Raw genomic sequence first — 15,561 nt, forward strand, 5'->3', positions numbered from 1 at the left:
GATCAGACTTTAAAATCATACTTTACTTACCAACATATCAAGAGTAAAATTAACTGATTTTAAAATAGCTATGTATATATAGAGAACAAAATTAAAATTAGCAGTTGAAAGCTCAGAAATGGCCTGGTATTTCACTAATGAAAGCAGAATTCTAAATCAAGCTGAAATCCTCAATCAAAATTGCATGGTCAAATTCAATATTTTCAGTTGATGACTGAATACATTAAAAAATAATGCAATAACACAGTGGCAAACCTGTGCAAAATACAGAGAGAAAAAAATCCATGCCTACTTTTTTTTATCATTCTTCAGTTCCATCAAAACTCCAAATATTAACCCCAATGCTTTAACATTTCTTCTCATCATTTTCATTTTCATTTTTACTGCTATGTGACATGCTCCATCAAACAAAATGTATTTAATATAGTTTTAATATCCATTGATATCACTGATCAAACTTAAAAAGATACAATATTTACCAACACATGTGACAAACAATAGTTGATGCTTAATCAAGATATTAGACAATCTTTCTCAAAGAGACCAATCCATCAGTCAGTTCGAAGTTACTTGCTGAGAATTATTGAACAAATCTAGAGAAACAGCAGAGTGTGGTCAGGAGAATATTACAAGAGAAAAATAAGTCACTTGTAAAAGAAAAGTATTTTGTCAGTTTACTTGTAAAATTATATATAATTTCTAATATTACACAGTCGTAACTGGGGTATAATATTGTGGCCTAACACTTTGATGTCAGTTATAAAAACATTCGCTAGTATAATCACCCCATTAATTTAAGTAGAAACTGGACTAAGTTGGACCCTTTGGGTCCCAGTCTCATGGGATGCCATGTCCGCCCCAACACAACCCATTCCCCAACAATATTCCACCACTCACCTGTTTCCCCAATGCAACCTGTTCCCCCAAAGCAATGTTCCACCACTCTGGGGAGGGGGTGTGGGGCAGAGGGGGTGTGGGGGAGGCGGGGGGTGTGGGGGGGGGGGGGGGCTGTGGGGGAGGGGTGTGGGGGAGGAGGGGTGTGGGGTAGTGCAGATGTGGGGGAGAGGGGTGGGTGAGAGGGGGAGTGGGAAAGTGTGTGGGGGAGGGGTGTGGGGGAGGGGTGTGGGGGAGGGGGTGTGTGGGAGCGGGGTGTGGGAGGGGAGATGTGGGGGAGGGGGGTGTGGGGGAGGGGGTGTGTGGGGGAGGGGGTGTGTGGGGGAGGAGCTGGTGTGTGGGGGAGGGGGGTGTGGGTAAGTGCAGGTGTGGGGGAGGGGGTTGTGGGGAGGGGGTGTGTGGTGAAGTGGGGTTTGGGGACGTGGGGGAGAGGGTTGTGGGAGGGTGGTGCGGGGGAAGGGGGGTGGGGGGAGGGGTAATCTTCTAAATCTTCATAACTTTCGTACTATTTCACCGATCGGAACAAAACCTATTTGACTTGCATCAAAGGAGAGTTAACACCCAGGAGTCTGAAGCTAGAAACACGTTCCACCTCCGTCCCGTTAATGTGGATGGGGGTGTGCTTAGCAGCATGGTGCGCTGACAACAACCTGGCCCTTAACTCCAAGAAGACCAAGGAGCTCATTGTAGACTTCAGGAAGTCCAGGGGCGGCACGCACACCCCCATCCACATTAACGGGACGGAGGTGGAACGTGTTTCTAGCTTCAGATTCCTGGGTGTTAACATCTCCGATGACCTCTCTTGGACCCACAATACCTCAACTCTGATCAAGAAGGCTCACCAGCGTCTCTTCTTCCTGAGGAGACTGAAGAAGGTCCATCTGTCTCCTCAGATCCTGGTGAACTTCTACCGCTGCACCATCGAGAGCATCCTTACCAACTGTATCACAGTATGGTATGGCAACTGCTCTGTCTCCGACCGGAAGGCATTGCAGAGGGTGGTGAAAATTGCCCAACGCATCACCGGTTCCTCACTCCCCTCCATTGAGTCTGTCCAAAGCAAGCGTTGTCTGCGGAGGGCGCTCAGCATCGCCAAGGACTGCTCTCACCCCAACCATGGACTGTTTACCCTCCTACCATCCGGGAGGCGCTACAGGTCTCTCCGTTGCCGGACCAGCAGGTCCAGGAACAGCTTCTTCCCGGCGGCTGTCACTCTACTCAACAACGTACCTCGGTGACTGCCAATCACCCCCCCACCCCCTCCGGACACTCCTCCCACAGGAAAAACACTATGTCTGTATATATGCTAATGTAAATATTTATTCAAATCATATGCTATGTCGCTCTTCCAGGGAGATGCTAAATGCATTTTGTTGTCTCTGTACTGTACACGGACAATGACAATTAAAGTTGAATCTGAATCTGAATCTGATAGTATTAAAATGCCCCAGTCATCAATTACACGACTGCATGTTGCTAATATGCATCATTAAATTAAAAAAAACAAATAATTAAAGTCAGCTTGGACTTCCAGGTACATTTTACAACTGTCGACATGATAGTGCTGCCTTGTATTTTACTGCGATTTCTCTGCATATTTGATTCCCCCACTATAAGACTGTACATTCACCCTATCTATTCCCATATCATTTTATTACATCTCTACAAAATAAATCTTCAGCCTCCTGTCATCCGAGAAATAAAGTCCAAGACTGGACCTTTGGATATATTTCAGGTCTTTATACTGCCTACATTCAATGTACTGGCCTTGAATAACAACAGTAAAATGAAACAAACCAAGTTCAAAATATCTATGGGTATTAGAAAGATTTGAAAGTCTAGTGTAAATAAATTATAGGCAGTGGATTGCTCAAAAATGGCCAATTGATTGTTGCAAGATTTTAAATCTAACAGCAAATGCACAATCAAAATTGCATGTAAAAATCCAATATTTGATTTGATGTCTGCTACATGAAACTTTGTGCAATAACATGATGATAGGTTGGTGCATTACACAGTGAAAACAATTCCTTGCCAAAATATTTTATGATTCTTGTTTAATCAAAATACATTGTTAACATCTCTCGTCAGTTTAATCTTCACTTCTGCACTTTACCTGCTTTATGAAACAAAAGGTGTCCAATTTCCTTAAGTTATCCATTGATGTCTCAGCTTCATTTCATTCTCAGAACCAAGCACAACAACTGCCACTGCATCGACTACATCCGCCACCAGCAGCGAAACAACAGGTACGAGGATAATGCAGCACCAGGATTCACTGATCAAACTTAAAAAAGATACAATATTTACCAACAGATGTGACAAAGAATTGGTGATGCTTATATAAACCAATGTTCCTCAAAGAGTCCAATCCATCAGTCAGTTTGAAGAGTCCAATTTCCTTTCAATACAATTTATGTCTCATCTTAATTTCATTCTTAGAAACAAGCACATCGACTGCCACTGCATCGACTACTTCCATCAATAGCTGCAAAACAACAGGCACCAGGATAATGCAGCACCAGGATTCACTGATCAGACTATAAAAAGATACATTACTTACCAACACAAGTGACAAAGTGGAATTTCATTTAGAATTTCATATAGATCCTTGCTAAATAAATAAATAATTCATTTATTATTTGTAATATTGAGGATGCTCCTTTGTATTGGACAATAGCAGCAGATTCAATGAACCAGTTGCCACTTACGTGAGTGCATGTGGCTAATATGCATCATCAGATTTACAAAATCAAATAATTAAAGTCAGATTGGAATCCCAGCAATATTTTACACAATTTACAAGTGTAGCCATGAGAGTGCTGCCATGTATAGTAACTGATATTTATCTGTATATGTGAAGCTTTGACAACTTTTATAATCAACCCAATAGTTTAAATAGGAATATCATGCAAGTAGTCAAATAATGAAAAACAGCCAATTATTTGCAATATCGTGGATGTGTGGCGCCATCTGGTGGTCGGGCTACTGGTTAATCAAACCCTCGTTCATCACGTGATAAGTGTTACTGCAGCACTTTGTGTCTAGCTTCAATTGTCTACGATTGTGTCTACCTTCAAGTGTCTACGATCAGCCTTGATCACAATGAATGGCAGTGCTGGCTAGAAGGGCCGAATGGCCTCCTCCTGCACATATTTTCAATTCATTTCCTTTCAAAATCCATTGGTCACATCTTCATATTCATTCTCAGAACCAAGCACAAAAACTGCTTCGACTTAAATCCAGAGGTAACAACAGAGCCATCTACTCTGTGAGGCACTCAATTATCAAATTTATAAAGCGCCTCTCCTATCAAAAAAAAGGATTCAACATGAGGATCCCAGATTAGGCTGTTGTAGGTGATGACAGAAGTAGAGTCATAACTGGGGTATAATATTTTTTGCCTAACTCATTGATGTCAGTTAGAAAAGTAGTTGCTATTGTAATCAATCCAATAATTTAAGTAGGAATATCATATAAATAGTCAAATAGGTCAATATTATCAGATAATTATTCATTTATCTTTTGTCAATATTGTGGATGCTTCATTGTTTAGAAAATAGCAGCAGATCCAATGTACCAGTTACCACTTACATAATTGCATGATATTAGATTCAGATTCAGATTCAATTTTAATTGTCATTGTCAGTGTACAGTACAGAGACAACGAAATGCATTTAGCATCTCCCTGGAAGAGCGACATAGCAAATGATTTAAATAAATAATAATGTGATAATAAGTGTCCGGGGGGTGGGGAGGTGATTGGCAGTCACCGATGATATTAACATGCTTCATCAGATAGAAAAAAACAAATAATTGAAGTCAGCTTGGACTTCCAGGAACATTTTACACAATTCACAAGTGTAGCCATGATAGTGCTGCCATGCATTTTAACTGACATTTCTCTGCATGTGTGAAGCTTCAACAACATCTGCAAGCACAGCAGCAAGCACGTCCACAGAGCAAAGTACAACAATGACGCCTTATACAACTGAATCGACATCAACAGTGCCAGGTACCATAAATTACAACTAGTACTTTAAATGGGTCAAGGGAAAATTAGAAAAAATGATAAAACCTGTGTCAACCTTCCTGAGACCCAGCGAGTATCCTATTCTATCTATTCACATATGATTTCATGCATCTCTATAAGATCAACCTTTTATCCAAGAAATAAAGTCCAACCCCACCCATTTTTTACTAATATTTCAGTTCTTGATTGTGGCTACATCCTCAAAATTATTGTAGTTTTGTCCAAGATACTAGCCATGAATAACACCAGTAAAGCGAAACCAGCCAAATTAAAAATATCTATGGAAATTAGAAAGAGTGAATGTTGAGTGCAATTAAATTATAGGCGGTGGAAGGCTCAGAGTTGGCCAATTAATTCAGGTAATTAATGAATGCGAATTCTAAAGATAACAGCAACTACTCAATCAAAACTGTATGCACAAATTCAAAAATTTCAGTTGATGACAACTGCATGATACATTGTGTAATAGCACAGTGACAAGTCCATGCATAACACAGAGAAAATAATTCCATATCAAAGTTTTTTGCGTTTCTTAAGTTTCGTCAGAACTCTAAATGTTATCCACCCAATTATTGATTGGTTGCTTTCATCCCATTTAACATTTCATCTCATCAGTTCAACTTTCGCTGCTGCGTTTTACATGATTTGTGAAACAAAAAGAGTCCAACAAGAAAATGGCAGAAGAGTTGAATAGGTACTTTGGATCTGTCTTCACTAAGGAAGACACAAATAATTTCCCAGATGTACTGGTGGACAGAGGACAGAGGATCTACGGGGGTAGATGAATTGAAAGAAATTTCAATTAGGCGAGAAATAGTATTGGGTAGACTAAAGGGACTGAAGGATGATAAATTCCCTGGGCCTGATGGTCTGCATCCCAGGGTCCTCAGGGAGGTGGCTCTAGAAATAGTGGACGCATTGTTGATCATTTTCCAATGTTCAATAGATTCAGGAGCAGTTCCTGTGGATTAGAGGATAGCTAATGTTTTCCCACTTTTAAAGAAAGGAGCGAGAGAGAAAACAGGGAATTACAGACCTGTTAGTCTGACTTTGGTGGTGGGAAAGATGATGGAGTCAATTATTAAAGAGGTAATAATGGGGTATTTGGATAGCAGTAAAAGGATTACTGCTATTCATGGATTTATGAAAGGGAAATCATGCTTGACTAATCTTCTGGAATTTTTTGAGGATGTGACAAGTAAAATGGATGAAGGGGTGCCAGTGGATGTAGTGTATCAAGACTTTCAGAAAGCCTTTGATAAGGTCCCGCACGGGAGACTGGTGACTAAAATTACAGCACATGGCATTGGGGGTAGGGTGTTGACATGGATAGAAAATTGGTTGGCAAACAGGAAACAAAGAGTAGGAGTGAACGGGTCCTTTTCAGAATGGCAGGCAGTGGTGAGTGGAGTGTTGCAAGGCTCCATTGTTGGGGCCGCAACTGTTTACCATATATATTAATGATTTGAAAGAGGGAATTAGGAGCAATACTAGCAAGTTTGCGGATGACACAAAGCTGAGTGGCAGTGTGAACTATGAAGAGGATGTTAGGAGGTTGCAGGGTGACCTGGACAGGTTGATGGAGTGGGCAGATGCGTGGCAAATGAGGAAAGATTGAAAAGACTAGGCTTGTAATCACTGGAATTTAGGATGAGGGGGATCTTACAGAAACATATAAAATAATAAAGGACTGGTCAAGCTGGATGCAGGAAAAATGTTCCCAATGTTGGGCGAGTCCAGAACTAGGGGCCACAGTCTTCGAATAATGGAGAGGTCATTTAAGACTTAGGTGAGAAGTAACTTTTTCACCCAGAGAGTTGTAAATTTATGGAATTCCCTGCCACAGAGGGCAGTGGAGGCCAAATCACTGGATGGATTTAAGAGGGAGTTAGATAGAGCTCTAGGGGCTAGTGGAGTCAAGGGATATGGGGAGAAGGCAGGCACGGGTTGTTGATAAGGGACGATCAGCCATGATCACAATGAATGGCGGTGCTGGCTCGAAGGGCCGAATGGCCTCCTCCTGCACCTATTTTCTATGTTTCCGTTTCTATATTTCCATGTTTCTATCTTTCCATGTTTCTATGTTTCTATGTATTTTAACTGATATTTCTCTGCATATGTGAAGATTCGCCAATTTCAGCAACCACAGAATTAAGCAGATCCACAGACCAAAGTACAATGACAACCCCTTATACAACTGAATCAACATCAACAGACACAGGTACCATAAATTACAACTTGTACTCCAAATCTGGGCATGGGTAATGTGATGTTTGGTGGACTCTGTAGGGTGGGAGGAACCCTTGCTCCTCCCATGCAGCAGGTGGCGCTGCACAGGACAAAGGGAGATGTCTTGTATTTAGTTATCCTGTCCGTAGACAGTCTGTGTGTGCAGCCATTGTGTCTTGTCTTGCTGCCAACATTAAAGTAATGTAACAAAGTCTTCTGTTTGGAAATGTTGATTAAACTTGCCTTGTCAACCCCCTTATACGGCTTTTTCACGGGGCGACTTGACGCAAGATGTAACCAGAGTGAAGTGGTCGTGGTCTAATACGATATCACACGATATAACGGGGGGTAGATAAAGAGTTCCCACGGTACTCGGCATTTCTGTTATTTGTGCGAGTGACTTGTCCGTCTCCCGAGCTTTCCCGTTAAATCTTGAATGAACATTGTGAAGTGTTGTTAAATCATCACATGGCACAAATGATGTCACTTTTTTTTCACACGCTATAAATATCCTCCCTTGGTTGAATTGGCTCATTTGGAGACATGTTTTACTGTGTATGTGGGAGACACAGATGGACTGAGCACAGTACCTCGGTCTTACTGTGTGTGGGAGAGGGGGAGAAAGAGACGTACACTCACATAGGCAGAGTCTCTCAGCCTGTGTAAGAGGGAGGGAGGGAGAGAGAGAGAGGCACACACAAGGTGGATGTGAAATCTCACCTGCCTGTTTCAGTGACAGACACCCGCCACCAGTAAATGAAGACTGTAAAACTGGGACCCTGGTTCTGGACTCCCCCAACATCGGGAACATTCTTCCTGCATCTAGCCTGTCCAATCCCGTAGATACTGATTAGACCGGTATCTATTTATTTACTTTATTGATGATTTCAATTAAATATTGGGAACATCAGGCCGCAAACGTTATTTCTTGAGTGTTAGTGCTGGACTTTGACTCGACCTTCCTAGTTAGCCGGCGCCTGAGACTGAGCCAAGCAATGTCCAGACCTGACTTCAACACAAAGTGATGGGGGAACTCAAAGGGTCAGGCTCGTCCAACGCTCTGTGTTTTGCTCATGATTCCTGCATCTGCAGTTCCTCGTGTCTACAGACCAGAGTTGCCACTTGACTCCGAGATGACCATCACAGAGCATACGGAAGATAGACACGAAATGCTGGAGTAACACAGCGGGACGGGCAGCATCTCTGGAGAGAAGGAATGTGTGACGTTTCGGTTCGAGACCCTTCTTCAGAGTCTCGTCCCGAAACGTCACCCATTCCTTCTCCCCAGAGATGCTGCCTGCCGTCGAGTTACTCCAGCATTCTCTTTAAACCGGCTTCTGCTGTTCCTTCCGACACATGCACAAGAAATAGGCAACTTTTCGGGCCGAAACGTTGCCTATTTCCTTTGTTCCATAGATGCTGCTGACTCGCTGAGTTACACCAGCTTTTTGTGTCTGTCTTCGATTTAAACCAGCATGTGCAGTTCACTCCTTACACGGGTCTCTGGAGAACATTGATTGGTAGCGTTCCGGACCCTGCTTCGGAAAGGCATCGATCGCTAGTTGGCGAGGACTCCGAGCTGTATCTCTCAAAGAAGTACATGTGAAAAATTTCTCACGGACCCTAAAAATGCGGGACCTTTCAGTAAAGTCCCTTTTAAAGATTCTTGAATCTCATTAACATAACTCATGTATAAGTTGATGTCCATATGCGGATGCAAATCTTTATTTTTTAAATTCAATCCCACAGAAGACAATTTTTACTCACCTTCTGTCCTCTCTGTCCAGCTTCCGGGTTCACCATTCGCAGGAGTTCCCACGGTAACCGCAAGAGTTATTACGGATATCGCACTGGCCACTACGTTCATATAATGTTGCAATGCTCAACCACAAGTGTACAAGTCACTCTTGGAGAAATTCAAACTTTCTTGAATTTTCTCCCGAGTCACCAAGTTACACGATTACCTGCCGTTAGCGCCACGGTGGTCCACGGTGGTCCACGAATGCCGTACTGTTATCGCACGAGGTTCCCACGATGTTAAACTCTGGTTAACTCTTGCGTCAAGTCGCCCCGTGAAAAAGCCCCATTAGACTAAGAGAGTCATTGTGTCGATCAGAATGGAAATAATCTCCACGGTCCAATATGTCCAAGCCACGGATGATCAACCATTGAAGCTACCTACATTTGCCCACGATGATTCCATATTACTCTAAACTTTCAAATCCATCCATGTGGAAGTCTCTTTTAAATAATATAATTGTTATTGTCTCAACCACTTTATATGGATGCATGCTCCATATACCCATCACCTCTGTGAAAAAGATGATTTTTCATGATTCCTAATTTTCATGAGACCTCCAATGATTAACCACGCAATTATTCATTCAATCCTTCTAAGCATTACTTCTCATCAGTTTAATTTTCCATGATGCACTTAACATGCATTATGAAACAACTTGCATTCAATGTCCATTGATGTCACATCTTCATTTCATTCTCAGAACCAAGCACAACAACTGCCACTGCATCGACTACGTCCGCCACCAGCAGCGAAACGACAGGTACTAGGATGATGCAGCACCAGCATTCACTGATCAGAATTTAAAAACATATCTTACTTATCAACACGTGACAATCAATAATGCAGTTGTAATTGATGACAGAGGTAGAATTTTATTGCCTAACGTCTTTAATTCACTTTGAAAAGCAGTCGCTATTTTAAACAACCCAATAGATTAAGTAGAAATATCATGCAAGTAGTCAAATAATCAAATAATGAAAGTCAGGAAATTATTCATTTATTATTCATTAATATCGTGGATGCTTCTTTGTTTGAAAAATAGCAGCAGATTAAATGCTCCAGGTAATAGTTACATGATTGCATTATGCACAGGTACAAGGATAGTGCAGCACCAGGATTCACTGATTAAACTTAAAAAAGATACATCATTTACCAACACGTGACAATCAATAATGGGTCATAATCCATGACAGAAATATAATGATAACTCCAGTAGAATATTGTTGCCTAACATCTGGAATTCACTTTGAAAAGTAGTCGCCATTGTAATCAACCTTATAGCTTATGTAGAAATATCACACGTATTCAAAAAAGACAATAATGTAAGTCAGACAATTATTAATTTAACTTTTCTAATATCATGGATGCTTCTTTGTTTGGGAAATATCAGTAGATCAAATGCACCAGTTACAACTTCCATGATTGTATGTTGCCAACACACATCGTCCGTATAAAAAATAAAATAATTAATGTCCGTTTAGAATTGTACTCTAAATCTGGACATGGGTAATTTGGAAATATTGATTAAACTTGTCTTGTCAACCCCTCTTTGACTTAGACAGTTTGCAAAATAGCACCCTATCCCCTGCACCATATGTCACTTACATGATTGCATGTTGCAAATATGCATTCTCTGGTCCTTTTAATATTCACTGTTGTACTTTACATGATTTATGAAACAAAAATAATACAATTTTGTTTCAATTATCCATTGATGTCACATCCTCATTTCATTCTCAGAACCAAGCACAACAACTGCCACTGCATCGACTACATGTTTTTGTCAATATTCGACAATATCTGCAACCACAGAAGAAAGCACGTCCACAGACCAAAGTACAACGATGACTTATACAACAGAATCAACATCAATAGAGACAGGTACCATATACAGTATAACAACTTGTACTCCAAATCTGGGCCTATGATCAAGCTTGTCTTGGCAATCTTCCTTAGACTCAGACAGCAATGATGGCACATGGAATGGAAATAATCTCTCCAGCTCAATATGTCCAAGACATGGATCATCAGCCATTGAATCTAGCTCTAATTGACAATGGCAGTTCCATTTCACTCTAATTTATTTCGCATGTTTAATTTTCACTGCTGCTCATTACCTACTTTAGGAAACAAAAGAGTGTTTAATTCACTTTCAATTTCCATTAATGTCACATCTTCATATTATTCTCAGAACCAAGCACAACAACTGCCACTGCATCGACTACATCCGCCACCAGCAGCGAAACAACAGGTACGAGGATAATGCAGCACCAGGATTCACTGATCAAACTCATTCAATAATGGGTCGTAATCCATGACAGAAATATAGTGATAACTTGAGTAGAATATTGTTGCCTAACATCTGGAATTCACTTTGAAAAGTAGTCGCCGTTGTAATCAACCCTATAGCTTATGTAGAAATATCATACAAGTAGTCAAAATGTCAATAATTATGTAGAAATATCGTACAAGTAGTCAAAATGTCAATAATGTAAGTCAGAGAATTATTAATTTAACATTTCTATTATCGTGGATGCTTATTTATTTAGAAAATATCAGTAGATCAAATGCACCAGTTACAACTTGCATGATTGTATGTTGCTAATACACATCATCAGAATAGAAAATAAAATAACTAATGTCAGTTTAGAATTGTACTCCAAATCTGGGCATGGGAAATTAGGAAATATTGTTAAACTTGTCTTGTCAACCCCTCCATGAATTAGAGAGTAATTGTGTCACCCCGAATGGAAATAATCTCCACGGTCCAATATGTCCAATATGATCAGCCATTGAAGCCAGCTCCATTTGCCCACGATGGTTCCAATTCACTCTAAACTTTCTAATCCATTCATCTGTCCATCTCTTTTAAATAATTTAACTGTTCTTGTCGCAACCACTTCATATGGATGCTTGCCTCATGTACCATGTTCGTTGAATTCTAGGTAAAATTACATCTACAGAGCTATAGTTTATGTTGGAATATAATGCAAGCAGTCAAATAAGCCAATGATGAAAGTCAGGCAATTGTTAATTTATTATTTGTGTTTAGCCATGAGTATTATGTGTAGCCATGAGTATGCTGCCATGTATTTTAGTCCACACCTGGAGTATTGCGTACAGTTTTGGTCTCCAAATCTGAGGAAGGACATTATTGCCATAGGGGGAGTGCAGAGAAGGTTCACCAGACTGATTCCTGGGATGTCAGGACTGTCTTACGAAGAAAGACTGGATAGACTTGGTTTATACTCTCTAGAATTTAGGAGATTGAGAGGGGATCTTATAGAAACTTACAAAATTCTTAAGGGGTTGGACAGGCTAGATGCAGGAAGATTGCTCCCGATGTTGGGGAAGTCCAGGACAAGGGGTCACAGCTTAAGGATAAGGGGGAAATCCTTTAAAACCGAGATGAGAAGTACTTTTTTCACACAGAGAGTGGTGAATCTCTGGAACTCTCTGCCACAGAGGGTAGTCGAGGCCAGTTCATTGGCTATATTTAAGAGGGAGTTAGATGTGGCCCTTGTGGCTAAGGGGATCAGAGGGTATGGAGAGAAGGCAGGTACAGGATACTGAGTTGGATGATCAGCCATGATCATATTGAATGGCGGTGCAGGCTCGAAGGACCGAATGGCCTACTCCTGCACCTAATTTCCATGTTTCTATGTTTCTAAGTGAATCAACATCAACAGAGACCGGTAACATAAATTACAAGTCGAACACCAAATCTGGGCAAGGGATATTTGGAAATAATGATGAAAATGTCTTTTCAACCTTCATTAGACTTACAGAACAAATGTCACACAGAATGAAAATATTCTCAAGGCCAAATAGGTCCAAGCCATTGAAACTAGCTCCATTTGCCCACGAGTGTTGCATATCACTCTAACACTTTCCATCCATGCACCTGTCTCAATCTCATTTAAATAATATAATTGTTCCTCCCTCAACCACTTCATCTGGATGCTTGCTCCATACACCCATCGCCCTCTGTGAAAAAGATCAGTTAATCCAATTAATTAAAGGAAGCTAAGGAAAGAGAATGTTAAATCTAACAGGAAATGCTCAATCCAATTTGTATGCACAAATTCCACATTTTCAGTTCAAGACTACTACATTAAACATTGTGCAATTACATGGTGACAATGCCATGCATAACACAGATTTAAAAATTCCATGAAATAATTTTTTCATGATTCCTAGTTTTCATCAGAAATCCACTGCAATTATTCGTTGGATTCTTGGTAACATTTCTTCTCACCAGTTTAATTTTCACTGCTGCAGTTTATATGCTTTATGACGCAATGTGTCCAATTTACTTTCCATTTCCACTGTAATTTTCATTGATATCACATGGATAATTCTGTGTTTGCAAAAAAGCACCGTATCCCCTGCACCCAGATATCACTTACATGATTGCATGTTGCAAATATGCATCTTCAAGTCAATTTAATTTTCACTGTTGTACTTTACATGCTTTATGAAACAAAAAGAGTACAATTTTGTTTCAATTATCCATTGATGTCACGTCCTCATTTCATTCTCAGAACAAAGCACACCAAGTGCCACTGCATCCACTAAATGTTATTGTCAAGATTCGAGAATATCCGCAACCACAAAAGAAAGCACGTCCACAGACCAAAGTACAACGATGACCTCTTATACAACAGAATCAACATCAACAGAGACAGGTACCATATACAGTATAACAACTTGTACTCCAAATCTGGGCATATGATCAAGCTTGTCTTGTCAACCTTCCTTAGACTCAGACAGCAATGAAGGCACATAGAATGGAAAAAGTCTCTTTAGCCCAATATGTCCAAGCCACGGATGATCAGACATTGAAGCTTGCTATATTTGACAGTGTATTGACATCAATATACAAATTAAAGATAGAAATCGCTCCAAAGACACAAAATCAAAACAAATCAAAAAACACAATGTGAAGAGAGAGCAGCGGCAGCTAAAGCGCGCCAGCATCCACTCTCTCTTCCGACAGCCATCTTGGACACAGACTAACATAGCAACGACACACAGAAAAATCATCCCCCCACAATGGTTACCACTGTGGGGGAAGGCACAAAGTCCAGTCCCCAACCCCAGTTCTCCCAGAAGTCAGGCCTATTTGAGGCCACCGCTATTGCCTCTACGGAGGCCCGATGTTCCTGGCCGTTCTGGCCAGGTGGAGTTGCCCCGGCGTCGGGAGAGTCCTCACAGTGGCTGGGCCACCTGGAACGGCCGCTTCCTAGCAGGGGATTGTCGGCTTCCGAAGCTGACAGGGACGCACCGGGTTGGAGCTCCCAGGCTCCCGATGTTAAAGACGGCGCCGCCCGCTCCGCTCCGCAAACCCGCAGCCCGGAGGTGTTGATCTCGGCGGTCACATCTCACCGGAGCTCCAGCGCGTCAATCCAGCGCGGCGACCCAGGCAAGGCATCGCCCGCTCCGCACCACGATAGCGCTCCAGCGCTGTGCCGCCACCGAAGCCGAGGTGCTGGGCGGTTCCCGCCAGGAAATGGCGCTCCAAGCACGCTGGTAGGTCACGAGGACGGGTCGACGAGCAGCCCGGAGAAAAAGCTGCCTCACCGACCAGGTAGGGACCTACAAGTAAGATTACCTCCTTCCCCCCACATTAAGAAGTCAATTTCTCCTACAAACGAAAGACAAGACTTACTAAAAACTGAACCAAAAATTGAATAAACGGACGGCTGCTGGTTAGCAGCCGTTCCCCAAGATGGCTCCTCCTCCGAATGAAAGGCAGTGCTGGCTAGAAGGGCCGAATGGCCTCCTCCTGCACATATTTTCTATTCATTTCCTTTCAAAATCCATTGATCACATCTTCATATTAATTCTCAAAACCAAGCACAAAAACTGCTTCGACTTAAATCCAGAGGTAACAGCAGAGCCATATACTCTGTGAGGCACTCAATTATCAAATTTATAAAGCGCCTCTCCTATCAAAAAAAAAGGATTCAACATGAGGATCCCAGATTAGGCTGTTGTAAGTGATGACAGAAGTGGGTTATAATATTTTTTGCCTAACTCATTGATGTCAGTTAGAAAAGCAGTCGCTATTGTAATCAATCGAATAGTTTAAGTAGGAATATCATACAAATAGTCAAATAGGTCAATAATATGTCAGAGAATTATTCATTTATCTTTTGTCAATATTGTGGATGCTTCGTTGTTTAGAAAATAGCAGCAGATCCAATGTAACAGTTACCACTTACATAATTGCATGATGTTAACATGCATCATCAGATAGAAAAAAAAAAATAATTTAAGTCAGCTTGGACTTCCAGGGACATTTAACACAATTCACAAGTGTTGCAATTAGAGCCTGCACCGCCATTCGATATGATCATGGCTGATCATCCAACTCAGTATCCCATCCCTGCCTTCTCTCCATACCCCCTGATCCCTTTAGCCACAAGGGCCACATCTAACTCCCTCTTAAATATAGCTAATGAACTGGCCTCAACTACCTTCTGTGGCAGAGAATTCCACAGATTCACCACTCTCTGTGTAAAAAATGATTTTCTCATCTCAGTCCTAAAAGACTCAGTCCTCTTATCCTTACACTGTGACCCCTAGTTCTGGACTTCCC

General features: G+C 41.4%; 2 protein-coding genes across 2 annotated transcripts in view; one reads left to right on the forward strand and one right to left on the reverse strand.

Moving 5' to 3' along the window:
- LOC116979505 (serine-rich adhesin for platelets-like) overlaps positions 1-15,561 on the reverse strand; it is a 1,930,096-nt gene that overhangs the window by 676,161 nt on the left and 1,238,374 nt on the right. The gene's annotated exons all lie outside the window — the stretch shown is intronic.
- Positions 1-15,561, forward strand: part of LOC116980023 (mucin-5AC-like) — a 249,282-nt gene that overhangs the window by 73,329 nt on the left and 160,392 nt on the right. Inside the window, exons 12-15 of the mRNA XM_033032093.1 lie at positions 3,084-3,143; positions 4,814-4,909; positions 9,658-9,717; positions 11,149-11,208. Coding sequence (XP_032887984.1) covers positions 3,084-3,143; positions 4,814-4,909; positions 9,658-9,717; positions 11,149-11,208 — 276 coding nt within the window. The remainder of the gene's footprint in view (positions 1-3,083; positions 3,144-4,813; positions 4,910-9,657; positions 9,718-11,148; positions 11,209-15,561) is intronic.

Source organism: Amblyraja radiata, chromosome 13, assembly GCF_010909765.2.
Source record: "Amblyraja radiata isolate CabotCenter1 chromosome 13, sAmbRad1.1.pri, whole genome shotgun sequence".
In the NCBI taxonomy this organism is placed as follows: Eukaryota; Metazoa; Chordata; class Chondrichthyes; order Rajiformes; family Rajidae; genus Amblyraja; species Amblyraja radiata.